The sequence below is a fragment of the Thunnus thynnus genome, chromosome 22 (genome assembly GCF_963924715.1).
Source record: "Thunnus thynnus chromosome 22, fThuThy2.1, whole genome shotgun sequence".
Taxonomy (NCBI): domain Eukaryota; kingdom Metazoa; phylum Chordata; class Actinopteri; order Scombriformes; family Scombridae; genus Thunnus; species Thunnus thynnus.
This window is the reverse complement of record NC_089538.1, coordinates 16,170,921-16,197,821: the sequence shown is the minus strand read 5'-3', so window position 1 is coordinate 16,197,821 and position 26,901 is coordinate 16,170,921. Positions and strand designations below refer to the sequence as shown.

The 26,901-nt window shown below is 40.6% G+C and overlaps 1 protein-coding gene across 1 annotated transcript in view; it reads right to left on the bottom strand.

The window, feature by feature from the left end:
- tesk1b (testis associated actin remodelling kinase 1b) overlaps positions 1 to 25,645 on the bottom strand; it is a 28,748-nt gene extending 3,103 nt beyond the window's left edge. The window contains exons 1-8 of the mRNA XM_067580519.1: positions 25,387 to 25,645; positions 23,820 to 24,555; positions 10,262 to 10,383; positions 10,054 to 10,102; positions 8,680 to 8,826; positions 6,870 to 6,952; positions 1,664 to 1,754; positions 786 to 869 (exon numbers count right to left, since the gene is read on the bottom strand). Coding sequence (XP_067436620.1) covers positions 786 to 869; positions 1,664 to 1,754; positions 6,870 to 6,952; positions 8,680 to 8,826; positions 10,054 to 10,102; positions 10,262 to 10,383; positions 23,820 to 24,020 — 777 coding nt within the window. The 5' untranslated portion in view covers positions 24,021 to 24,555; positions 25,387 to 25,645. The remainder of the gene's footprint in view (positions 1 to 785; positions 870 to 1,663; positions 1,755 to 6,869; positions 6,953 to 8,679; positions 8,827 to 10,053; positions 10,103 to 10,261; positions 10,384 to 23,819; positions 24,556 to 25,386) is intronic.
- Positions 25,646 to 26,901: the final 1,256 nt, after the last annotated feature.

The window sequence follows — 26,901 nt, the reverse complement described above, 5'->3', positions numbered from 1 at the left end:
GAAAATATTTTTCCAAAAATATGATATATTTTTTGATTTATTTAAAACATGTTAATAGATATATTTCACCATCATCTGCAATCAGTTTTAATTTCCTGCAGCTGTGAGCAGCACTTTGATTTCTTTGTCCTAAAATGTGTGTTTTCAGTTTGCATGGTGACCACTTTCTGCATTCTCCATTTTCCAGTGTGAACACATATACACACACAGTTAAAACCTGCATAGAGTACTGTATGCAGTATGGAACTGGTAAACATGGTGAACTGTCATAGTCTCCTTTGTGAGCACGAGATTCACACAACGCACACTCTCTGTACAATACACACCATCCATTAGGCGCTGCATGTTGGTTATTTTGAGCCCTATCACAGTGACATTTTGGGATGTGTAAATGTTCTATCAAGATAGGAGAGTCAGCTTCCTGTTTGTTCAAGATGATGATCAGAAGTTAGATTCTAAAATGAGATATCCGCCATTTCATATTCTCCAAAATCATCGTTGACATTAAAGTGTCGTTGTCATCTCGACATCTCTGCTTGCACAACACTGATGTCGAAAGTGTTTTCGAAATACTTCCTACTTTAGGCAATAAAATTAATACAGGAACTGTCTGACCTGCGTATTATTAATAATGGCTTTATCAAACATGTTCTGTGCACAACCATTTATGTAATAAGGGACTCTGGGAAAACAAGCGTGCATGATATGATGAGAATGTGATGATGATGATGAAGGATCAGGGGATTTTGTTAATACACAGTGATGAAAACATTGTCGTCAGGTACCTCAGTGCGTGGCAGGATGTCAGGGTCGGCCTGTATCCTCGCAATAATCTCACACAGGATGATCCCATATGCAAACACATCCACCTGCAGGGAGGAAGACGAGTCAGTTGACAAGAGATACACGCGGAGATAAAGACGACATCAAATACAACAGGAAGAGACCAACTCTGACCAACTGTGCTTATATTATGGATTTACTACACTTTCATCTTACAAAATGGTGTAAAATTAACAATAATTTTTCATAAAATGGCTTGAAAACAGCCTGAAACATTTTGTGTATAGATGATAAAAAAATTGGATTGGTTGTTAAATTTTAATGTTTTTTTAGTAAGAAAACTTTCAAAAGTTTGAAAAAAGCAAGATGGACTAATTAGTCTACTTTGATTTCTCATGTATGCTTGTTGCATTATGCCTTATTAGTAATTTATGACTCTTGTTGTAGACATGAAGGTCTGAAAATCTGATTATATAAGTTTTGTAAACTGATATTTTTTATTTTTAGACTAAAAGAGGAAAACGGGCTGCATTGTGGGTCTGGTTTAAATTCATTTGTAGTTTCTTTTAAGCCCAGGCACGCTGAAAATTAATATAAAAAGAACATAATAATCACTTGCATGTAACCTGAACAGGCAATCATGATTTCCACTAAGCTAAACAGAAATTACTAGTAGCAGAGGCCAAGAAGTACACCTCTTACATAACTGAATTCCTGTTTGCCTTCCACATAACAACTGATTTGTTAAATATTTATTGCTTTGTTTTAGTGCCTGGTTGCTCGGTTTATGTGACCGAGCTTACATCACAACCGCTGTGGACCTTGAACTTTTGCAACAACCTGCAGCTGAGGGTTAATGAAGAGAGTTATCCGTCATTACCTTCTCATTATACAGCTCCCCTCTGAGCACCTCCGGAGCCATCCAGTAGGGGGAGCCGACAACAGCCAGAGGCTCCTGGTCTGCTTCCTCGCTGCAGAGAGAGAGGAAAGAAACACAGACTTTCATGTTAAAACACATACTTATTAGAGGCTCTTGCGAAAGCAAAACCTTCCAAATCCATTTCACAACATCAGAGTTTAAAAAGGGACATCTTAATAATTTAGTTTGTTTGAAAGAATATCACAGCGCAAGATCAGAGTAATGTTTCTTTAAGGGCTTATGAATCTATTAAAAATGTATCAAATCACAAGAATTAATTGTTCAAGAACTTAAAGTTGCTCTAATCAATCTTTTTAAATTAACAGTGACTCTTGCACCCTGTGGAGCGATTTCACCCATTTTGGATCATTGTTTGAGTTTCTGCCTCACAGACTCTGTTCTCATTAACCTCGTTTCCGGCCGCAGCTGAGTTCAGAGAAAAAGCTCTAAAAGCCCGCTCCTCCACCGAATTGCAGACACAGTTAGCAGCTAGCTGGTGAACAAAACGGAGCATTTAGCGGAATGAGTATTGGACTTGTGTTTGTCAAACACGACTCAAAATGAATGCTGATGTTGTTCTGTATCTGCTGAATGTGTTTGTACTTAAAAAAGGCAAAAAAGTCAATATTGTGTTTTTTTAGCTTGTTCTATTGCCCCCAAGTGGTTAAAGAAATGATGCAGCTTTAATAGTTTACTAAGGTTGGTTAGTTGATCTGAAGCCAGTTATTACAATTGAACTTAGTTTTAAATTCTTATTAAACCAAATTAAAAACAAAAAGATTTACAATTTTTAAAACCTACATAACAAATTTTTCCCTTTAAATATGGTGTAACATGAGATTTATTCTGACAGTGACTTGAAGCAAACTAATTATGGAAGAGTATATAGAGCTGCAATGATTAGTGTGACAGAAAAAAAAAAACTATATTGATAATCAATTAACTGTTTAAGTTAAGCAAAAACACCAAATGTTACCAAGTTCTGGTATCGCAAATACTAAGATTGACTTCTTTTCTTATATGACAATAAACTGAACATTGAGTTTTTGGCTGGTTCTGAAAATGTCATCATAGTATGGCACATATTTTGTTTCACAGAATGATTATTTGAAAAATATAATCCACCAATTAATCAATAATTAAAATATTTGTTCATTGCAGACATACCAAAATGGAAAAAATGGGTTAACGTCTGCATACAATAGATGAAGACATATAGACACACCTTCCCATTGAAGGGAACGGGAAGGTGTGTCCAAACTTCTGACTGGTACTGAATGTCCATCAGGATAAGGATGTTTGTTTAAACGACCTAACAGTGCAAAGTCCCATCAGTGATGCATGAAAAACAATAAAAAATATTTTCCTTTATTTTTCCATTCAGGAGTCATGCGATTTGTGAGAGACTTACGATGACAAGAGATAAACAAGCGAGGAGGCATCACGCTCCATTTCATTAACGCAAAACCTAATCAAGAGGTTTTATGGGGTGAAACCTACCGGTGTGTGTGTGTGTGTGTGTGTGTGTGTGTGTGTGTGTGTGTGTGTGTGTGTCTGTGCGCACTTCCTCCGTATCTAAGAAACCACAGTGTTTTTCGGTTATGTGGAGATATTGTTGTGCAATTTTAGCTGAATAAAAAGGAAGGAAAAAAGAATGTGCAAGGGCAACGTGCTTGCACACATGCCTGCATACACACACACATGCACGCACAGAGACACACACACACACACACACACACACACCCTGCTGGCAGATACTTCCTCTCTGTGCTATTTCCATCTGCTACTGTGGGCTATGATACTGCAGAAAATACAGGCAGGAAAGTGATGGCAGAGGGAGAAATGAGGAGCCGAGACGGTCATGGCTCCCAACGTAAACACCATTTGGAGAAGTGGACGGACAAAACAAGACACAGAAAGCAACAGAGGGGAAAACACCTACGAAAAAAATTCAATAAATGAACAAAAGAGTTAAATAACAACAACAGAGGAATGATGTGAGAGTAAAGGACAAGAGTGACTTGTTATACAAGGGCCAGGAGAGATCCAGTAAAGCGCAGAGCGCAAAAGGAGGAGGACTGGAATAGTTTGACCTTATTTGGAGTGCTTTTCCTAAACCCCCTTCATCTCCTCTCCCTCCATCCATCCTTCCCTCCCTTCCTCCATGCCACAAGCACAGTGGTAGACTCCAACACAAACACATACACATATCCGAGAAAGGGTTGTCAACATCGTCCATTCTCAGTTAACACTCTGCTACAGGATACAACCGTGTTTGACTAAAATAAAGAGCAAACATCCTCTTGAAATTGACTGAAACACAATTCGCCAGCTGCTAATGAGACCAAGGCCAAAGCAAACAAGAGGCTTCATGGTTGATAGCTGCAGGTATGCAAAAATACACAATAATAGACACATGCACACTCAAAGTCAGGTGGAAGAGCTGCATGTGAAAAATATTAAGCTCGATTTCAGCTCGTCTGATTAGTTTTGACAAGTTTTAAAACCCCAAATTTAGAATTTTTCCGAACCAATTTTAGTCAAAAGCATGAAAATCATGACACAAACTTTTCCTTCCAGACAATGACGCACGCTTGTGTAAACACAAAAAAGGTGGCCGGGCACAAACAGAGCACACACACACACACACACACACACACACACACACACACACTCTCTCTCTCTCTCTCAACACACACAGTAAAGGGCAGGCCAGGTTACAGTGGCAGCTGTCTCGCCTCAGCCAGAGTCGTGTGTTTACTAAAATGAATGCAGACAGAGAGGGGAGGGGACAACCTAATGGGACCTGAGAGACTGTGAGTGTGTGTGTGTGTGTGTGTGTGAGTGTGTGAGTGTGTATGTATGTGTGGGCAGTGGCCTGTGACATACTGGCTGCTGGCTCTCACTGCGTTTCTTTGAGGTCAAGCTTCGACATCCCACTCCCAACAATTCAGCTGATGCTCTACATCGTTAGCAATCCACCGCCCGACTGTTGAGCCGTTTACGTAGCAACAATATTCGTAAAGTAGACAAACTGTCTCATTTGAGTCATGGACTTTTATGGACATCGAGGAGAAAGTGGGGTCACAATACACTGGGAACACGGGGAAAGAAAAACAAAGTAGATTTATGCTAGTCATTTACTTAATTGCAAATTGACCGAGTGGTACTTTGCTGAACTATTTAAATATTTGGAGGGCTTAAAGCAGCTGCGATCTATATTTTTTATAAAAACAATGTATCAAATGACAGTGTACAGAGAAATTATCACCCGACTCTGCAGCTCCTCTCAGCTTGACAGAACTTTATAGCGAGTTTTAGCTCCTTGTTTAGCCGTCTGGCTGCAAATTTACTGTTCTGGTTCACTCTGACAGCTCTCATAACGTCATTTTTGGTCCCAGCAGGCAGCTGTTTTCTGAGAAAAAGCTCTAAAAATCGACTGTACAGTACCTGCTCTGCACCAAAAAGCAAACAGACACAGTTAGCGACTGAATACAGTGGAGCATTTAGCAGCTAAAGAGTTAGATATTTCCCTCAGGAGTTGGTAGAGAGCAAAAACAGAGCTGAGAGAGAGTGAATATTGGACTGACATTCACCAGGTGGACAGAAACACGACTCCAAATGAATAATAATGTTGCTTCATAGCTGCTAGATGTGTTAATAGGCAACTGTTTGCTAACAAATGCAGCATATGAACTTAAAAAAGGCTGCCCCCAATTGTTAATGCAGGTTTAAGGAATAGTTCGGCATTTTGTGAAATATGATAAGATGAGAAGTTTGATACCACTCTATGGCGTTAGAGATAGGAGACAATTAGCCTAGCTAGACTGGAGGCAGGGGGAAACAGCTAGCCTAGCTCTGTTCAAAGTTAAAAGATTTACTTACCAAAATCTCTAAAGCTCACTAATTAACATATGTCTTGTTTATCTATATTGGTACAAAAACAGAAATGTGAAACAATAATTGTTATGGTTTTAGAGTTATGTAGTGTTAGCATTATAACAGTTTATTCATCCAGCAAGCCCCCGCTTTCGGTCTTTATGCTAAAATAGGCTAATCGCTTCCGAGCTTAAGCTCCGTATTTAATGCACAGATATGATAGTGTCATTATAACATGTAACTCATAAGGATATTTCCCAAAAAGTCTACATAATCCTTTAATATTTTTACCCTACTACATTTATCTGACAGATGTAATTACTGGTTACTTTGCAGATTTAAGTTTTACATTTAAAGTGAGATAAATGCATAAAATATGTTTTTTAAAGTAAAGAGAAATTGACCGAGTGAGACAACACATTTTAGACATTATTGAAAGATGCTGAGAATTTGTTGAACCCGTAGAGGAGCATTATGTAATCCTTCAACTAATCCCCCAAATTCCCAAAGCTGGAAATGCTGTCAGGTTTTCAGCTCGTCCCTCCCTGTTTTGGAAACTTATTTATTTCCTGTCTCACATTTTTTAGATTTTTCATTTTCACTCTGATGCAGACACAACTCTTCAATAAAAAAGTTTTCCATTGAGTATTTCCCCCCTTTGTGGTACTAAAGCTTTTAGTTCAGTGAAGAATTTGAGCATCAGAAATTATGGGAGACATGATGTCAGTGGAGAACCAGCTGAAGAAAAAAAAACTTCAGAGAATGGCTGGTCATTTATAGTCATAAAAACACACCACATAAATGTCACTGCATAATAAAACACACAGCTGCAAACACAAGAAGAAGAAACACAAAGACAGAGCGAGATGACAGCAACAGAGGTCGTGCGTCATGGACAGTCGGATTAAATACTGACACCTTCCCTTCCTCTTCTCCCTTGAAACAAGGCTTGAAAAAAAAATATAAATATAGTTCCGCAGAGAGCGAGTGGTGGTGGAGAAGAGGAGGGGGGGGGTTTACAACAACATTAGGAGGTGAAGCAACACGTGTCTGCATACTTTGGAAAAACCTGACTGAGCTTTGGTGTGAGTAATGTGTCTCTTTTAGTGTGTGATAGTGTGTCATCCGCGAGGAAAGAGAAGCAGTGGGAGACATGTTCCCAACACTCTTTATGGCGTGAAGGTTAAATATGAGAACGAGGGAGGTGGAGGAATGTAATTTATTGAGTGTGACTTATCTAATCAGAGTGTTGATAGACGTTTTGATGAATGGACTGTTATGGACTGACCTGTAATCTGGGATTTTCTCCGCCAAGCCAAAGTCTCCCACCACGGCCGAGCACACGCAGCCCTCCCAGCGCACCAGGCAGTTCTGCACAGAGGGTCAAAGGTCACACACACACACAGACACAGACACACATTAGTTTGGGCTGCTGTTAAGTGTGTGACCAGTGTGTGTCAGCATTCCTTTATGTTGTCTTCTGTGTGCAATTCAACACTGATTTAATTGATTTTATTGAGCTTTTCATTTCCTTAAAAAAGGGCTTTTCGGGATGACGATACTGGAAACGTTCAGCTTTTGTCAATGGCAGCTGTGAACTGCTGATGTTTCCAATTAAGTAGCCCCACCATCAATTAAAATAAATGATAGATTTCTGCGATGTTTTTCCACGTTGTGTCAACTTCTTAGCAATTATGACCACAGTTTGTCCTCAAATGTTAAGTTTGATTTGTGAGTTGCCGACAGTTTCCAGCATGTCGACATTTCCTTTTTAGACTCGTTGCTTAATTGGGGTGCAAGCATCTACATGTTTTTTCTTCTTTTTGATTTTTACTCTGACTGACAACTTTCCGCATTTCCTCACTCGTATTTCTCTTGAATTTTTATGGAGCAGTCCAGGCCTGAAACATGAGTCATTCACAGTCTTTCTCCAGAGAGGTGGAAAGGATGTTTATCTAAGAATTATAATTTCTTAATCTAAGAATGACAAGTACGTTTGATGCCCAGTATTTGCCAAAATATTGATCCACATCAGTAGTCTAAAGTATTTGGTGACATTTTCTGCTCGTCATCACTTTAATTTAACTTTTTCATTCATTTAGATTTACATTCAGTTACAATTATCATAATTAATCAACTTGCACAATTTGATTTTGCATTTAAGTTTATTAGCAAACTTTGCCGCACATAATTTCTAGATGGAGGCACGCACATTTAGTTAATTTTATCAATACTTTAGTTCTGTTATAAGTTGCATTGAGATCATTTTCTTTCTTTCTTACTGTGCTGCTGCTGCTCCGGGACGTCTGGCTGCCACCATGTAAAAGACAAGACAGTTCTGTTTTGTTGACCTTTTAGGGCTCAGTTTAGTCATTTGTCACTTTTGCTTTGTTCTTTCTCATCTCTTAGTTAAATTAAAAAAAAACCCATTTTTGAAATTGAAAACCTGTGTCCCGTCTCTTCCTACTCGGCTCCTAACGCACAGCATTTAAAATAAAAAAAGACTGCTTCAGTTATGAGTATGTGGCCTTCCCCTCTTTCCTTTAATGCCTCCATGTGAGCCAGTACCGCACTATGACAGATCAGCATGTCAACATTAACGTCACCTCCTGCTCGCTGCTGCCAACTGCTGCTTTAGGTCAATTTAGCTGCACGCTGTTTTGGACTTTCCTGTTTTAGTAGCCTACTGTGCATTTACATGTTCAGTTTCATTCAAAACATTACCGAAATTAACCTACATGCACGGTACAACATTTCCCACAGTTCCTGTTTGTTGCCTGGTTGGCACATAGCCAGTTTCTCTACCGGACCTCCATGATTTAAGCTTTATGACGCATCTGCAAAGCCCTTTACTGTTTCCAAAATCTACATTAAAGCAATACATCATCAAGTGTACACAGATATGAGCTTCTCATGTTTAAACAACACTTCAAGTAGCAGAAGGTCTTGTGGAGAATCCATATGCTTGTCGTTTAGTGTGCATCAGTGCATGTAATACTTATATCGCTACCTTAGGAGCAGAGTCCCCGTGGAGATCAATCTGTGCTAATGCAATGTACCGTACGTGGGCACTGATGCGTGTGTGTTTGTGTCGTCACCTTGGAGGTGAGGTCCCTGTGGAAGATGCCTTTGCTGTGCAGGTACTGCAGCCCTCGAGCGATGTCCAGAGCCAGGCTGAGCCGCAGACTCCACGACAAGTACATGTCGCTGCCCAACAGCTGCTCCAAGTTACCGCCGTTGATGTACTGAGAACAACAACAAGTGTTAATTAGAAATTCACGATGAAAGTATCCCATTTTGAAATTGCTTGATTGTTCATATGAAAGCGGTTTCTGATATTGGTTTGGGAAACTGGGAGTAGAGCTGAGAAATAATTTCATATTATTGCCTTTTAGTGGAATGATAGTCATTCATCATGATGATGATTTCTGTTTTCCATATTATTAATCAAAGCATATGAAGAGTTTAGTCTTGTGGCAAAGCATGATAATTATAAATGGAGCGGGCCAGAGATGTCACTGTCCAAAACAAACCAATCTATCACTTATTGATTGCTTCATTTAAAAATAAAAACACACACACACACATTTTCAGTGCGCATATGCCTATGTAACATGCTGACCTTGAGTGTCAGACGTCAGATCACCAAATCCCCCTTTATCCCCTTCCCTTTTCACTATTGAGCAGCTCAGTTACCATGGCAACGTCAGGTCAACTCATCACACATAAGAGGCAGGTGAAATGTCACGAGCTGCCTGACCTCAGTCTGTGTAACGGAGTCAACTCAGGGCTCACTGGTCTGACAGTCACAGATGCTCTCGCTGTATAGCAGATAAAACTGCTGTGTTTTTGTCATAAATGTTGCTGCTTTAATGATCAACCTCTCCACAATATATTTTCATAGAACAACAAGTATCTAAACTGGGTTTTCAAAATGTTTTCTGTCCACGAGATCCAAATAATCCTCCATCCTGATATCTAACCACCGATACAACGTTTTTAGGAGATTACAACCTTAAAAGCATCACTAATTTGAAAGCACAGATGCTAAGATGACGTACACATACAGTAGCAGCTCATAATATTTTTTTAATCATGTCCACAACTTGATCAAATCCTTCAGCTTTTAGTTTTCAGTGAAAAATTGGTTTGATTGGTTGAGATACTTTCAATCAGTTTAAAAGCAGGATCTTCATGAGAGTGTTACATTAGCTCACAGAAGTTATTGAAAGAGTGGATTTATACTATTTAAATGTTTTCTATGTAATTATCCCACATTTTTCTGCCACTCAACGCAATTATATCATGATTTGCTTGCAATAAATACTTGTATTTTTGCAAACTTTTATCTTTAATAGATAAAGTATTACCTCTGCACCGCCAATTTCTCAATATCACTGAATAAAGTGATTCTGAATCTTAAAAATGCGACTCTTCAAGTCTACTCAGCAGTAAGTTAATTAGCGTCTTACCTCTGTAAGAGCGTGGAGCTGCCCCTCATGGACACACACTCCTATAAACCTGAGGGCAGAGCAGACAAACACATCGCTTTATCAATAAGGAGGAGAACAGTTTCTACACGCAAAGATATTTTACGACATGTCCGGGCTCTTCACAGGGACCAGACAAAGCAGAACCAACAGAAGGATATCGTGTTGGTTAATCCAGTGTTTCAGTTACCTGAGTATGTTAGGGTGCGATAGTCGGTTCATGAGCTGGACCTCCCTGAGCATGTTGGCTCTGTTACTGGCCAGGATGTTCATCTTCAGAGCCATGACCTGGCCCGACACACGATGCTGCACCTGGATCACGCAATAAAAACACACACAAAAAAAATATGCTTTATTTTGATCCACTGACAAATAATTCACACTGAAAGGATTTCAAAACTTCAGGTTTAACACAGAAATAAGAAAGGAAATTATGCAATACAGTACAAAAATGTCCTTTTTTTAAAAAAACAACAAACTCTGGGCTAACAGACTCATGACAGTTGGAGTGAAATCTTCTTGAAAAACACCTCACAGTACACGTGAACACATATTACACATATAAGCAAAACAAGCCTGCAGAACAGTATTTACACCAACTGAAGTAATAATGCTAATCTAAGACTTAGTGCTGAGTAATAATAACACTAAAGTGCTTTTGGAAACCAGCCATAACACATTAGCAGGTCAGTCAGTTGCGTTTCTCCATTTGTCTTGGCTGCTTCTCTGCCCCAACCTGCTGCTATGGCATTGGCTCCGTCTGGTATGGTAACCATGGTGACGTGACATGCAGGCTACATGTTAGTGCATATTTGCTCGGGAAAGCAGTTCGACTGCCAAAGAAATACATACAAGCAGCAGACAAGCACAGATTACTCACAAGAGAGAAGTCAGGAGGTGTTTCTGAGTCTGTCTGAGTTGTTTTGTGTTAATAAGATGTGCGACTGAAGTGAGAAACTCTAGTATGTGTGGAGTTTCCAGTGTTGCTGTGAAAGTGAGTGAGAAGAGGAAAACGCTGGCAACAAATACAATAATATGACTGTTTAGTTTCTCATATTTGTGTTCATTGTTTTTTGATTTTCATGGGTTTTTTTTGCATTTGCATATCTGTAATTCAAAATGTATAAAAAGGTCTTATGTGAAGTCATTTTAACCCTTTCTGTAGTCGCATCTATAATTTAACATAATTGAAATAATATGGCTGTTTTATAGATGTTTAACAAAAAAAAATGTATCTGTTGTCTCATGTTCATCTACCTGTCAATCAATGCAAGTGTACGGTGGCCTATAAAGGTCAAAGCACATACAAAAAGTGAACGCACAAACATTAAAGGAAACGTGCTCCAAATCAAGACATGCTACAAATACCAAAACTCATACACAGAAAAAGGTTAAAACACATGCAAAAATACTACATAGCTAATCGCCACCGTACAAGTGTGATAGCAGGTTCCAATCCAAGGTAGAGCTGCCATTAACGATTATTTTCATTATCGATTAATCTGATTGTTATTATCTTGATTAATTAAGTGTTTGGTAAATAAAAAAAAAAGAGAAAAAAAACAGTTTAAACCAGAAGTCTACAGCCATGTTAGCAGCTACGTAAAGTGAAAAAATGTCAAGTATCAGGCATCAGATGTTTGATCAGAATTAAAATCTTGTAAGCTTATTATTTGATCTGATAGCTCCTAAATTAAACCACAATTTGATGCACTTTGAACTTTATACAGGCGAAGTTCTTGCACAGCTGTTTGTGTTTGGGTAACACTTAACATTTTAGAACTTATTTTATTAAGCTAAAAAAAGTTTTGTAAAGCATATTTTTCTAATTAAGTTAAAGTATTATTCAGGTATCTGTACCAGCACTTCTATTGAATAATTACAAAACAATACCTGTCCCTACTTAAAGGATTTTCAATCAGTTTGTAAGCAACAGCAGGTTGGAGTCTCCTGACTCCTGATCTCAAATGCTAGCAATATTTCCTTCGAGCTAATAATAACAACGACTGGCAACAGAAGGTTTCAGTTGTGTATTCATTAGTGACATGTGTGTGTAATGAACGACAGGGTGAGGGAGCAGGAGAGAGAGAGTGTGTGAGAGGTCATCTAGTAGCTGGACCAAGTCTGGAGTCAGAAGTGCTGAGCTGAAGTCAGTGTGACACTGGCCTGGATCTCAGCTGGACTCTGGATCAGAGTGGTGATGGAAAAAAAACCCAAAAGAAAACCACAAAGCCTATTAGAGACCAGACCAGAGTGCAGTGAGTAATGCTATTAATACACACACACACACAAAACCCAGGTTGCCCTCTTCATCTTAACGGCCAGTCAATGAGTCAATCTCTGCTGCACCAAATCCTCTCTCCACAGAGCTACTTGACGACTTCAATCTGCTGCAGAGTGCTGCGCACACATGCATGGATGCACACATGTAAATCAACACGCAGCACACATTTGTACAGTAGCCGCTTCCTCTTGCTAGGAGAAGAAGTTGGAGCAGAAATTTAATCACACCACAGAAGTATTAAAGGTCTAATTTCTGCTTCTCTTTATACATTTACAGCACTTAGGAGGATGAAGCAGTGCAGGCTGGTAGAGGTACAGTAGAGCTCTGCAGCCGATTAGGAGGTGTCTATTCTCCGCCGCATCCTGCTTCCATTAGTGTGGGGCTCTGCGTGGCTGTGGGTTTACATCACGCCTTTTCCCAGCACACATCTGCCTTCTCACTTACTTTAAGAAATTCTGACATGCTCGTCCGTCATCCTGCAACTCCACGAGTCAGCCAAAACGTACACACTCTGACTCATATAGGCAGGTTACAGTGCAAACGTGAGCCAACTGCTGATGCAGCAGCTCCCGGTGGCTGGAACTGCTGAACGCTGCTTGACCCAACTGTTTTGTCTCGACCAGTTTTTTTAGCCTACAAACAAACAAAATCATTACAGGCTGAGGGTGTGTCTGACTCACCATGAGGCTCAAGTGTAATTTGGGTGACATTTTTTCCAGGTGTGTGTTTGTGTCACAGTCTCCACCAAGCTTAACTCTGCAGAGCCACAAGGAGCTCTGTGTGTGTGTGTGTGTGTGTGTGTGGTTTTTTTCCACATGCTTTATGCCAAACACTTTACTGGTCATCTCCACGGACTTGCCACTGGAATGCCGATGTCCACGCCTACATAAGGATCACCACACGATACGAAGCAAACACACACACACAAATAAATGAGAGGCCTCTGCTCACATGCACGTGCCCAGACACTCCCTAACGCTCTCCTTCAAAAAAACGTACTCGGCCTTGTAAAGTGCTGCTGTCAGCAGAGGAAAGGTCACAAGCATCTCTCCCTCGCTCTCTGTGCAGCCAACATGTGCAGCGATGTCTGTCATTAGCCGGCGGCCCAGTGAGGCAGATGCTGATGCACGGCCAGACAGAGAGGAGGATGTGTCAGAGACTGCAGATGCAGGATGCACACAGGGGCAAGAGAGATGACTTCGACCTTAAAACAACCTGTGATTTTAATGCCTCTTAGGCAGAAAATATGAATAAGGGGAAATCCAGTCTTGGGAAACTGTAGGAAAATTTGTTTCGGTCTAACTACATTTCAATTTGTTTTTGTAAAGGAGGGTTGTAGCCAGGAATACTGGAATACGAAATACTGAAGGTCAAGAGTCTAAAGTACCTCTGCTGAAATATATTTTCAGCTATTTTTCTCCCTACACAATTACCTGAACGCTATTTCAAAGCCTTTAACACAATGCAAGGAATATAATTACAGAAAAAAAAAGATCCTGACAACACTGAGGTCATGACCTTGGGTGTCCTCAATGGTATCTATGGCCCTGTTTTTGTGAAGGTTTAGTCTGTGTATATGATGTAGGAAAGTATGCATGACAATACTTTTGCTCAGGGGTTGTTTTTTTGTTATTTGGACCAGGCTGCTTAGCTCCACTGAAGAGAAGTCTTAATACTACAAATGATATTTAAAGGCAATAGTGTGCTTTGTGGTAAAACTCTTTTCCTTTTGCACCCCTGAGAGCTTGACTAGTCTGCTCAGATCCCTGACCGCAACCCCATCCAACACCTTTGGGGTGAATTGGAAGGCTCACTGTGAGTCAGGCCTTATCGCCCCACATCACTGGCCGACCTCACTAACGCTCTTGTGACTGCATGTGAGCAAATCCCCGCAGCCAGCTTCAGAGATCTTGCGGGAAAGCCTTCCAAGAAGAGCGAAGGCTGTTATAGCAGCATAGTTTTGGGATGAGATTTTTTTAAACCATCACATATGAGTGTAATGTTTGGGTGCTCACATACTTTGGTCATGTAGTGGCAATTCTGTCTTTGAACCAAAAAAGAAAAGTCAGTCTGCAGAACAAAATCACATGCTGCAGTGCTGCAGAGGTGGAGTGTGGTTGAGTGTGACCACACGACCAACTACACACACACACACACACAGCAGAACGGATTTGCCTCTGGACACTGGGTCAACTCTTCAGACCTCCTTTTCTCTTGTGGATTTCATGGTTACTTCACAACTTCCCATCAGCAGGGACCAATGTTATCATTTCACCAGCTGAATGAACACTTTCATAAATCTAAAGTCAACTTTTAAATAAACCACTCAGTGACCTCCAAATAAACAGTGGGGTTAATCGCTGGAAATATATAAACTCTACTAAAAATCTGTTTCCTATAGCTGTAAAACCTGAAAAAAAGATCTAATGATTTGGGGAACTGTAAAGAGAACATGCCTTACACAGTTTTACTAATCTGTAACCAGGCCCTAAAGAAAGTATCATCATTAAATATGCAACATTTGCAGCAGTTTGCAACTAGAATAAAGCATAAATTACCTTTGAATCTGCATTAAGAGCCATCACTTTAAGACAAAGACAGGAAAGCTTCAACCGATTTGACACGCAAGCTTCACGCTGAAGTGTGAACTGAGTGTGAGTCAAAGCATCGAGAAATTACATCTCCTACAAAACAACTCGGGCCTTAATCCGCCGCCTGAGGCTCGGCTCTCAGTTATTGCGTGAAGGAGCACAAAAAGCGCGTGAGTGTATGTCAGAGTGAGGATGCGTGTGTGTGTGTGTGCAGGCGACTGAAAAAAAACAAGGCACCCGGCCAAGTTGGGTCCATCAAGTGAGCGAGCGAGAGGGAGGTCCCGCTCTGTGCGGTCGAGCCAGGTTCAGAAACACAACCTGATCCAGGAGGGCGCGCGGTCCAGGTAGCTGCCACTCGATTTAGTATTACACAACAGCAACACTGAGCTGACCACGCCTCCTCACCTTTCCATATACACGAACCTGAACAAGTTCAGTTTGTTATGTTTTTGGGGATTTTTTTTTTTGTGGGGGGGGGGTTTGCTGTTCAGTCAATAACACATTTTGGTGTCTAGTCATGCAGATAGTTTTTGTTTAAAGGGGCATTCCACCGATTTTACTCATGAAGTTCAGTTTGACTCATCATGGGGAGTACTACTGACTCCAGTGGCTCCGGAGGGACTTTCTAGAGTCTGATGATGACACAGTGATGTCATCTGGGAATCTTAACGTGGGCTGGAAAGACTACAAATGTATACTGTAGGAGAAAACCTTTGTTACAAACTGGGGGTTTGAAAGATGGGGATTTACCAGGCAAGGGAGAGTCTAATAAAAGACTGTTGAGTTGCATTATGGGAAATGTGGGAGCCAGTATTTTTGGAGCTTTAATTATATTTACGGAGTAAAAAAGTCAGGATATCTTCGCCTCTGCTGTTTCGAATTTTTGCCATTGTTTTTTTAAAATCTTTCTCTTGCAAGTCCCCAAACTTTTTGAAAATGCAACATCACAGCAGGGCCCCTTACTTTTCCTCAAGTTGAGATAATGTCTATAATATTTCCGTACACTCAGTTTTCAGAGGGACTATGAATGTTTTCAGTGGAAAGTATTCCCAATGAAAACTGTTGACAGTTGTTGTCTGCAGGTTGTCCAGAGTAATGAGGACACTTGCTATTGTATCTTTAAAAAATGTCACTTGTTTGTGACGTTCACAGCAAAGTATTCAGGTGGAGGCGGAGATCAAAAGAGCCAAACATCACAAAATCTGCTCTCAAACAAACTCGGTGTGGCGTGACACAACTGAAGATAAACAGATTATGTGTTTTTATAATTTTGGGGAGTGATATTGCAAACAAGTGAACTCTAATTCACAACAAAAACATTGCACAATTTCTGTAATACTGGCTAGACACACACACACAAACACTGCCACATTGTTTACCTTCTAGCAGGGGAGCGGCCTTCCTCGAAGTTTAGCTACAGACTACTGTGCAGCCAACATGTAGACGGAGGAAACACTCATTGTTCATCGATATAAACACTCTCACACACACTGGATCTTGAGATAAATTCATGAAAACCGGTAGCCATTACGGAAAGGAGTAGGGGGGGGGTTGCAACTGATATAAAAACAGATAATTGTGCAACTCTTGTCCAACACTTCTCTATTTTAATCCCTGATCCAGTTGAAACATTTTAAGTAATAAACACGGCGGTGCAAGTGACTGACACGTATCATGTTCAGCACTCTCGTATTTGTGCGGCAGGCAGTGCAGAACATAAACAAAGCTAAATACTTTTGCTGCGAGTGGCAGCGGAGCAGGCCCTGACTGGAGCGAGGGAGGAGAGAAATAATAAGGGAAAAGTGCTACACTAAGCCATTGATGTTCAAGTCTGCACTGGCTCTCCCATACCAACACCACCATCCAATAGCAACAACCGACACACACTCGCAGAGCCTCGTAATCCTTAACACTGAAACGGATCACAAGCACACAGGAGACAGCTGGTGATGGATGGTGGTTTGTGTGTGTGTGTATGCAACTCCTAAGAAGTCTGTTTCTTTGTTGTTGTTGTTTTATCTTTCCAGAACTGAAATTGTTCCAGCAGCCAGGATTTACCAAGAACTGATCACATCTGAACACGTCCTGATGGGAGAGTCCCGGCCGACGGCGGTTAACCAGTCTGCATCTCCTTCTCTCATGCACACGTTTAAAAGGAGCATCACGGCCGGACTGAACACGATAAGATGTCACTAAGGACATTTTCACCATAAAAGACCATTTGTGTTGCAACAATATAACAATTACTACTTTTGCAATTAATCAAATGTTAAAATGTCATAAAATAGTGGAAAATGCCAACGCAATTACCCAGCACTCAAGATTGTCTGATCAACTGTCCATAACTCAAAGATTTTCAATGTGCAATTACACAAAACAAACAACGAATCCTCATATTTCAGCAAATATTTTGCATGTCAGCCTGAAAATATTACTTAAACCAGTGATTTCCAACCTTACTGGCTTGTGACCATTTAGTCAATATCTACTTATGACACCCTGATCACAAGTTTATGGACATCATGCGATCAGGTCAAACAAGGGGTGATTTTCCTTCTTTAAAAAGGGAGGTATAAGTATTCAGTATTTCACAAGAAGAGTCAATAAAGTTAACATTTGTATGACAGAATCACCTCGTGTAATCCGGGGATCTCTGAATCATTGATTTGGACAACAGATATTTGTAAAATTATATCATCATGATACAATGTCACTGAAAGTTGATATACAATAAGTTTTTTGCCCAGCACTCATTGTGGTATCAAATGTAAAATTGGAACTACGTGCATACACACTGTACACACAAACAGAGGCACCACAGCAGTGTTTGGCAACCCATTTCCTTCACATTACCGCTCTGTCAGAGGCAGCTGACACACACACACACACACATTAACTCCTCAATTATGTTGACAGTATTTGTCCCTAAGAGACTCTTGTCTGATTTAAATCCCTTTTTTATCCAATTACTCCCCTACAGTTGTTATCATATTTCATGTGTGAGCGTGAAAAAACAACCACACACACATCCATCGCTAGTCTCTTATCGGGCTAATCACAGCTTGTATGATAAATCGCTGCGATGACTGGTTTTGTTATGGAGAAATTCTTTCTATGTGACTCATGGAATTGTATTTGAATTTCAGTTCTTCCTCCCGCTTTTTCGCAACAATTGCGAAAAGTCAAAAACATACAGCCATTGTCCCGAAGGTTTGATTATGCTGAGCAGACACCAAACTGACAGATACTTTAAGATTGAAGCAGATTGAAACATTCTCATGCTAAAAACATTAAAAACTGTCAATATTTCATTAAAAATGTTTTGTTTGCAGGATGGGGCATTTAGAAAACAGGACATTTATTTATTCATTCATGTGACATGTTGTACCAGAGTTACTTTAAAGCTAACGTACATCTGCAGTCCCGTGACAGGTCCTATTTAAAATATACACACACAAAACATACATTTAATACATTAAAGTAATAGTTAATGTGAGGAAATACACTTATTCACTTCTGAGTTAGATGAGAAGGGTGATATCACTCTCTCTTGTATGGTAAACATGAATCTACAGCCCGCAGCTGCTAAACTTAGCCTAGCATAACGACTAGAACTGAGGGCTAGCAGCTAGCATGGCTCTGTCCAAGGGTAACAAAATAAGCCATGTTGGTGGGCGTGTGTTGTTTAAGGTGCAGGTGAGATAATGAAATATGATCCAGGAAATACAGTTGGAGTAACATATTTATGCATTTAAACACTTATCAGACACCAAAACACTGCACAACGGTTTATAATACTCTCAGACAGGATTTTACAGCTCTAGAAAGTTATCATGGTGGCAACTATTTTATAATTCATCACATCGATCCCGAGGTTTAAACAGCAGAAATACAACATTCACATTAGTCTCATCAGTTCTCCACCAGGAACGTGTGCCTGCATGTTTGTTATTGGCAAACGCAGCGCCTTGCCAGATAATGTCACGTTAAGTTTTCATGCAGAGATAATGTTGGTTTGAACGCAGCCCAAAGCTCCACTTGTTTACTGCTGAAAAACCAAAACTGACCCAATTTAAAAAAATCAGTCTGATCCCAACAGACACGATTTTCAGAACAAATGAAACCCTTGAGTTGCTTTTCTCCAGAACTGGACGCTCTGAAAGCTTTTGAAAACAGTGTTGAGAGATTTCCATGTCTTCATGTAAATTACGCAGAAGGGCCAAATGAGAACCAAATCTGCTACAAAGCCTATCAGTTCTGTGTTTCCTTGTTCTTAGACAGCAGGTGTTATCCGCGTTAGAAAATATACCATCGACAAGAGCAGAAACAGCTGGAAAATGACGCAGAGCTCAGTAATCCAGTTAGAAATTGAATCAAGTTGTTTGTTAAAAAAAAAAAAAAAAAAAACCCTGCAGCCCTGAGCAACAGAAAGATTAAATAAATAAATTAATAATCAACCACTTCCTGTAGATAACTGAACTATTGAGTAATGGTGCAATTTATTTGTGATTGAAGGGTATTATTGCTTTTGAGCCTTCAGGTTTTGCTGGTCTAAGGGAAAAAAAAAATAAATTAAAGAACAGGAGTCTTGCATAAGGCCGAAGCTGGTAGCACACACACACACACACACACACACACAAAACTTTCCTTTGAAGAATATTAAAGGAAGATGAAAAACAACACCTGAAGGATTTGTCTTGACACGTGTGCTCCCTTCCTTTATCCCTCTTTTTTTCCTCCCTTGCACTTATTTTTTTCCAGATTGCACAATTGCACACAGGGAGAGGTGAATAGCTGCCTGTCCGCCTGCCGCAAGCCTCCATTGATCTGCACAGAGGACCGAAGCGCACACACACTCACGGCAGGAGGCGAGAGCCTTTGTGGCCGAGTGCAGGGCATCCATTTCAAAGTCTCTATACAGTAAATGGTCTTTATGCATTTTAGTGACTGCTTAATGTATTAACCAAACCATCCTAGTGAGGTGTTTTTTCTGCAGGGCCTTTTCCTCTGAACTGAACCAAGATACATGAACAGACAGACAGACAGAAACTTTATTGATCTCGAGGGAAATTTAAGAGTCACGTTTAGTGAACCATGTCAGCAAACTTTTCAAATGTGACTGATAGCGGCGGTAACAATTTTGCATTTATATGGCGCTATCAAAAGGGCAAGTCGATCCAAACCAAAGTGGCGACTTGACAAGCCAGCAGTAAACACAGTGACATTTGCATGCTCATTGGCCATTCAAAGGGCAAAGCTGAAGGAGTGGCTTCACAGCACTGAGCAGCCCGAAGACTCTTTTTTTTTTTTTTTTTTTTTTTTTAAGACAGAGAACAACACAAAGTGCCAAGAGTGAAGTCAGATCACTAAAAAAAGAAAGTTATTTAGAGAGGCGAGGACACATTTTTAAGACTGGAGTGTACAGAGGGCAAATGTAATTTTTAGTTTTTTTAAATATGGTCGAGTCTTGCATTTTAACATCATTCAGACCTCAGCACCACTATAAGGCTTAATTATCGCGTGAATCACTGTTGTCATGTGATAACCTGCACGATGTTGCCAAATTTCATGTTGCAACACAAGTTAGTTAGTTAATTTTTTATTTCCATGATTACATTTAGCCCAACACACATGGAATTACAAGAAAACCCTGGAAAAAGCTGAAACGATTAGTCAATTTATTGATTAATCCAGTGATAGAACATTATCAGCAACAATTTTGATAACCAATAATGGTCATTTTTCAAGCAAAAACTCCAAAAATTTAATGGTTCAAGCATCTCAAATGTGAAGATTTCCTTATTTTCTTATATGTTAGTAAATTAACAACTTTAAACATCATCTCTGGAAACTTTATCACCATCTTCCAATCAATTAGTCAGTAAAATATCCACCAGATTCAATCAATATTGAAAATAATAGTTTTCAAGCCACAACACCGACATGCAAGGTTCTCACCACCCTTAAATAAACATCATACATCCAGGTACAGACCCAAAGATCAAACAAATAACTGGAAAGAGGAAGCAGAAGAGAGCAGTGTGTACACATCACTTCAGCTCCAGCAGATCTTGGCACAACTTTCACTCATACTGAAATACGGAAGAGGCTCCCGATAATTTATTATTAAGAAAAATATATTATTGTAGGCAGTTGGACCTCTGAAGTGTTTATTTTAAAGGTTATTATAACTGAAAGTGAAGATTGAGGCTTCCTCTCCATCTTAACACACAATTCTGTGAATACTTGCATGATAAATGACCACAGTGTCAACTAGAGCAATTACATAAAAGGGAACAAACATAACTGGACTTTGACCAGAGTTAAACATACGTTTTATAATGTACACTTTAGGATTAATGAAGGTTTAACATTATCTGATAAGCGATTTGAATCATTTAAATTGGATGGATGCAAGATTCCTAAAAAATATAAACATGTACTTATCTGTTGAATTAGTCTAAAACACTGAAACACAAACCGGGCAGAAGAGACTGACACCTGTGTTTGAAGCATGACCGATATGAGGGATATCTAGTTAGGATGTTACATAACATGGTGATACATCGCTCCAAAGTAGATTTATACATGTAGCTGTTTGCACAGTATGCCAACTCATTTTCACACAGCTTCACTCCTAGAAATTAGATTTATATGCAAAGAAAATAACATACTAAGGCTGCAACTATCAAAGTATTTTCACTAGAGATTTGCTTTTTTTTTTTAAACATTAATCAATTGATCATTTAATCTAAAGTCTAAAAATAGCAAAAAAAATGTTCACACTTTCTCAGAGAAAAGAAAGAAACAGAAATCAATTTACAATTATATATAAAAGCACAGAAAAAAAATGTAAATCCTCACAGTTTGAGAAGCTGAAGGCAAATGTTTGAGCTGTTTCCTTGACAAATGAGTCAACGATGAATACAGTGTTGATTGATTTCTGTCAATCAGCTTATCAACTAATAGTTTCAGCTGTATACGAAACTCACAATAATCCTGCTGTTCAATATTAAAAATTACATTTTTCAAACCATGATACTTTGGTCGGTGCTGATGTGAAGAGAAATATTACAAAAACAAACAGCTGTACAGACTTAAAATGCTAATGCTACTGTCTGCAAAGCACCGTTTTTAGACAGATTTTAAACATTATTTAGAGGTTTTATTCTTTTTTTTGTCAGTTAAAAACAAATTTAAAAAGACAAAATTACAAAACAAAGAAGAAAAAGGAGGGGAAAGTCCATCCATGAGCACTGAATAGAGTTATTTAGAAGAAGGGGGGCAGGGCTCTAACATGTAATCATCTGTCCTTTATCAAAACCAGAGCATCCAAACAGGCAGTTAATCAGTCATCAAACCTTTAAATCACACTATTGAGCAACTAATTCACCGCCCCCAGAGCACAGACTGATCGTTAAAAGATCCCCTCCAGATATGTTTTAAGACACATAAAAAAGACATTTGTGTCAACTAAAGACTTAATCTACATCTACTCCTTCTTTATTAAAAATCCTCGAGTCTTTAAATATGCAAACATTTTTCATTTCACACGTTTAACCTCTGGACACTACTGTGTACTGGAGGCTTCAAGTTCATACATGACACTTGTTTAAGCTGTATACTAGACTACGATTGGCTCCGAACCAGTTGTGATGTAACAAATCCTGCTTGTACGTAGATACACACCTTAAAACTCTGAGAAACTTTCCTCCTTCAGCAATTAAATGTGAAAACAGCTTCCTAGTGTGAAACTCTGCACAGTGAAGCACAAACATCCAAGTGAACTAACGATAAGGAAACACATTTTTAAACGGATGTGGGCTTTAATGTTCAGTGTGCAGGAAGACGTTCATTAAATATGTAAATATGTCTAATGATCTTTTAGACAATCAGCTAATCTGCTCTATGTTCAGCAATCTGACATATTGTTCTAACCACGGAAAACAGATTGTTTCCAATTTAGAAGAATTATTCCTAAAATACACACAAAACACTGATGGTCAATAAAGCAAAAAGGCTTCAAGATGAAGCTCTTTCAGCTCTGTGACCCTCAAAATACATCTGTAACATTTCAAGGCCTTCAAATAAAATTAATTTCCATGGCTTGTTCATCAAAACAAACTTTCATATTAGCATATAATTCATGCCCACATCTCAAAGGGTGATGCAATTTGCTCCCTGGCCAGCTGCTCCTTGTGTTTTGCCATCTCTCACACCATCAGACTGGGCTGTATGTGGCCGCCACTAATGAGGCGTCGCCTGGAATTAGTCTCTATGCAAGTGAACTGCAGCGTGACAAAAGGATGAAGGCTACTGGTCCGAACAGAGATAGGGGGAGATAGGGTTACCTACACATGTGCCAGATCTACCTGCCTTGACCGTATCGGCTTACACACCAAAACACACTCTGTCCATCTTACACAGCATGTGGGTCACTGCAAACACGTGTGGACGATTAAACGGGACAGTGAGGTGTAAATTTCCACCATGACGCCATTCTCCTCCCCTAGAAAAAAAAAATCCCCCATCATCAACTTCCTCCTGCAGTTATTCAGCATCATGCAGCTTTTCTTCTTTAATGTTTGGTTTAAGATGATATGGTTGCCATAGCTACCGCTTCTTTCATAGATGGTGAGGATCAAGTTGAGTTGCCAGGAAGTCAACAACTCACTCAGGGATGACAAGAAGTTTGACTCAGTTCAATCATCTTAATTAACCACATAGAGACATAACTTTGGTTTTGTGTAACCATGGAAACCTGGTGCATGTCTGCCACACCAGCCTGTGCAAAACATAAACAAAAGTGAGGCATAAACATTATTCATCACCCTGTTGAGACCACACACACACACACACACACTTCCTCTCACCTTGAACACCTCCGAGAAGAACCCTGCGCCGATCTTCTCGCAGCTGAAGTCATCTAGGCGGGCCAGACTGGACACGGCGCTGCGCAGGGCCCGGTAGGAGGACGGTCTGATCCGGTTGGTTCCGTGGACGCTGTGCATGGGCGGCTCTGCCTCTCCCTCTCCCTCCTGCTCCGGCTCGACCCTCTCCGTCTCCATCTCCATCTCGGACACCCCGGGAGGAGGAGGAGGCGGGAGGAGGACGTGGGACGTGTGCGTAGTTTAAAATCCAGCCCGACTTCTGTTTACATTTCCCATGTCCGCTACAAGGCCACAGAGCGAGGCTCTCCGGAGCAGAGGAATGGCAAAACGCTGTGGTCAGCCACCGGTTAGACCTAATTCCCACTGTCAAATTCCTGCACAGCTCCGGAACAAGCTTGTGTCTGTTTGTTTGTGTCTAACGAGCTACGCAGATGCAGCGGTGCATCCTGCAGAGTCAGTGCGCAGTTTGGGTGAAGCCCCTCATGCCGTGCAGCAGAGGAGGCTGTGCCGTTTTATTAACTGCGCAGGCTGCTGCTGCTGCTGCTGCTGCTTCTGTCTTGGCAGCGGCTTCTCTCTCTCTCTCTCTCTCACTCGGTTTCCTCCAACTCTGCTCCTCCTGCAGGGGAAAAGGCCGGGGCTCCCCTTCTGGTTCCACCAATTGAATCCTGGGTTTCCAGTGCGCACGGAGCTGCCTCACTGCCGCTGCAGCCTATTAAAACTGGTGGAAGGAGAGTGAAGAGGGGGGCGGAAACATGGGGCGTTAATTCACTAAAATCATAAAGTGTGAGCATCTGGTGTGACTGATCTGCTGCTAAAAACTCCTGCTTTCATGCACTGAATGCGCTGACTATAACTGGAACAACTGATAATATCATAATCTGATCAGTGTAGCACAGATATCTCTTAAAAAAAAAAACAACTCCGACGCACAAGGCTTGAAGGCATGATTAGGCTTGATTGCGCCTCTCAAATGATGCTTAACGTATTTTCTCTCCGTTAGTTTTAGGGTTAAATGAGATCAGCACACGCACATGATGTAAACAATCAAGAAGAATCGAGAGTTGAACGTAAATGGAGCTGTTTGTCACGTTATCTGCACTCCAGTGATATCAGCCATGGATGCAGCGAGATATCACCTCTCATTTGTTAAAGCCTGCACTTTGGACACACATGCGCTCTTTAAAAACTAATCCAATCACTCTCATAGTATTCAGTGATCTAATTATAGTCGCTCGGTGGTATTAGGGGGTCTCTCCTTAAAAAGCCCCCCGGGGCAGGCAGCGCACATGTCGCCTGCAGGAGCCTCCTGATGCTCTGCAGGAACCTGCGTGCTGCGGATCTCCACGCAGCCGGACTGCGGCTTGTAAATTATGGATGCCAAAAAAACTGAGCCGAGTTTGTGAGCTCGTCTGTCACGAACTGAAGTCTCCCTCCGGATACTCAAAAAGCACGCACATATTTCAGCTTCACGATTCAAAGTGAAAACGCTGACGCACAACTGCGCCCAAGAGATAGAGATAGAGAGAGAGGGAGAGACTGGCGGACTTACCTGCTGGCCTCCTCTGAAAACATAACCTCCACATGCGCCGGTGTCCTCCGCTCAGCCCCGAGTGCTCAGATCAGCTGCGGCGTCCGGTTACCGAAGGCTTTATTTTACTAATTAATCATCTTTGTGCGCCGCCTTGAACCGCCTTCTCTCTCTCTCTCTCTTACACACACACACACACACAGTACGGTTTCGTTTTCCGTCCCCGCCGTCGCTCCTCTGCGCCTGCCCCGCTGTTGGTTTGGTTGCATGAAGAGGAGCGGTGACTTTTGCTGTGCTTTATTGGAGGCGGCGAGGCGGGGCGGGTCCACACGTGATCACCGCAAAAATGCACCTGTGGGGGCGCCTGAACTGACACCGAGCTCACCTATATGTCTGGATCCAAGCTTGTCTTATTAGGAAAGGGGCTCCAAAAGGGGCTAAAAATCAGTTTTTACAGATTTTAGAGGCTTTTCAGAACCTTTACAACTATCATTATTAATGATTAGATCCTCTCTGGGTTCTTTATGCTGATTTATTTGTTATTATAAGACCTCAGAAGGCTGTTTGGACCTGTTCATGTACAACAATAACCTTGATAAATCACTCAGTGCTTAGTTTCAAGTCTGGCTCAAGAGGATGAAATGTTCTTCAGTTGTTGGAGTCATGGTAGGCTTAACCTGTCAGGGGCCCCCGTGCAAAGATTTGTTGTTGGGCCCCTGTTGACCACCCACTGCTCCGCATTGTGTGTTCTCTATTGCCTCAAAGTTCCCATTAGGTACAGTGCACACAGACTTGGCAGCTTCATTTTACACCCAGAGACCAATCAGTTCTCCAGTATTTGAGGTCGTTTAAATTTAAGAATGTGCACCGTCTCAGCAGCTAATATGAATCTTAAAACTATTCTTCTCTACAAGGTACGCAATAAGGTAAGAATGCAGGACTTGTCAAGGTTGATTTTGTACTTTAGTGGTACAAATTCCTTTACAAATCTGCAATTATTAAAACAACATGACATGTAGTGAACCTGAGGCTTTTAGTTGCTCACTTTCCAAGGTGGAAATCCAGTCAAGATGCCTAACAAGAGAGGAAAGACAAAATTATTTTGTTTGTTTTTTCAGATTTCTCTCATATTATGGAGAGTTTTACCTCTAATACTATTAAAAAAAATAATCGAAATGAAGCAATCTGAAAAGGAAACATTGCTCACAGCTCCAAGACAAGCGTGAGGAGGCTCACAAGTCCGACTGGGATGAAGATGGTCACACACACAAAAAAGACTGGGAACCAGTGTTGTCTTGAAAATAAATGTAGTTCAGCTAAACTGATATTTATCAAATGAATTTGAAGCTTGAGCCCAAAAACAGAATCAAAGACCCCCAACTCTCCACCTGGCTATCTATAAACACGCTCAGTGGACACTTTCCAGTTGAAATACTGCAAAGTAGCCTGATGGGAAACATTTAAGTAGTTTTTAAACAAGATTTTAACTAATAAATGCCAAGTTCAGTTGGGATGTGCTGGCTGGAAACTGGCCCA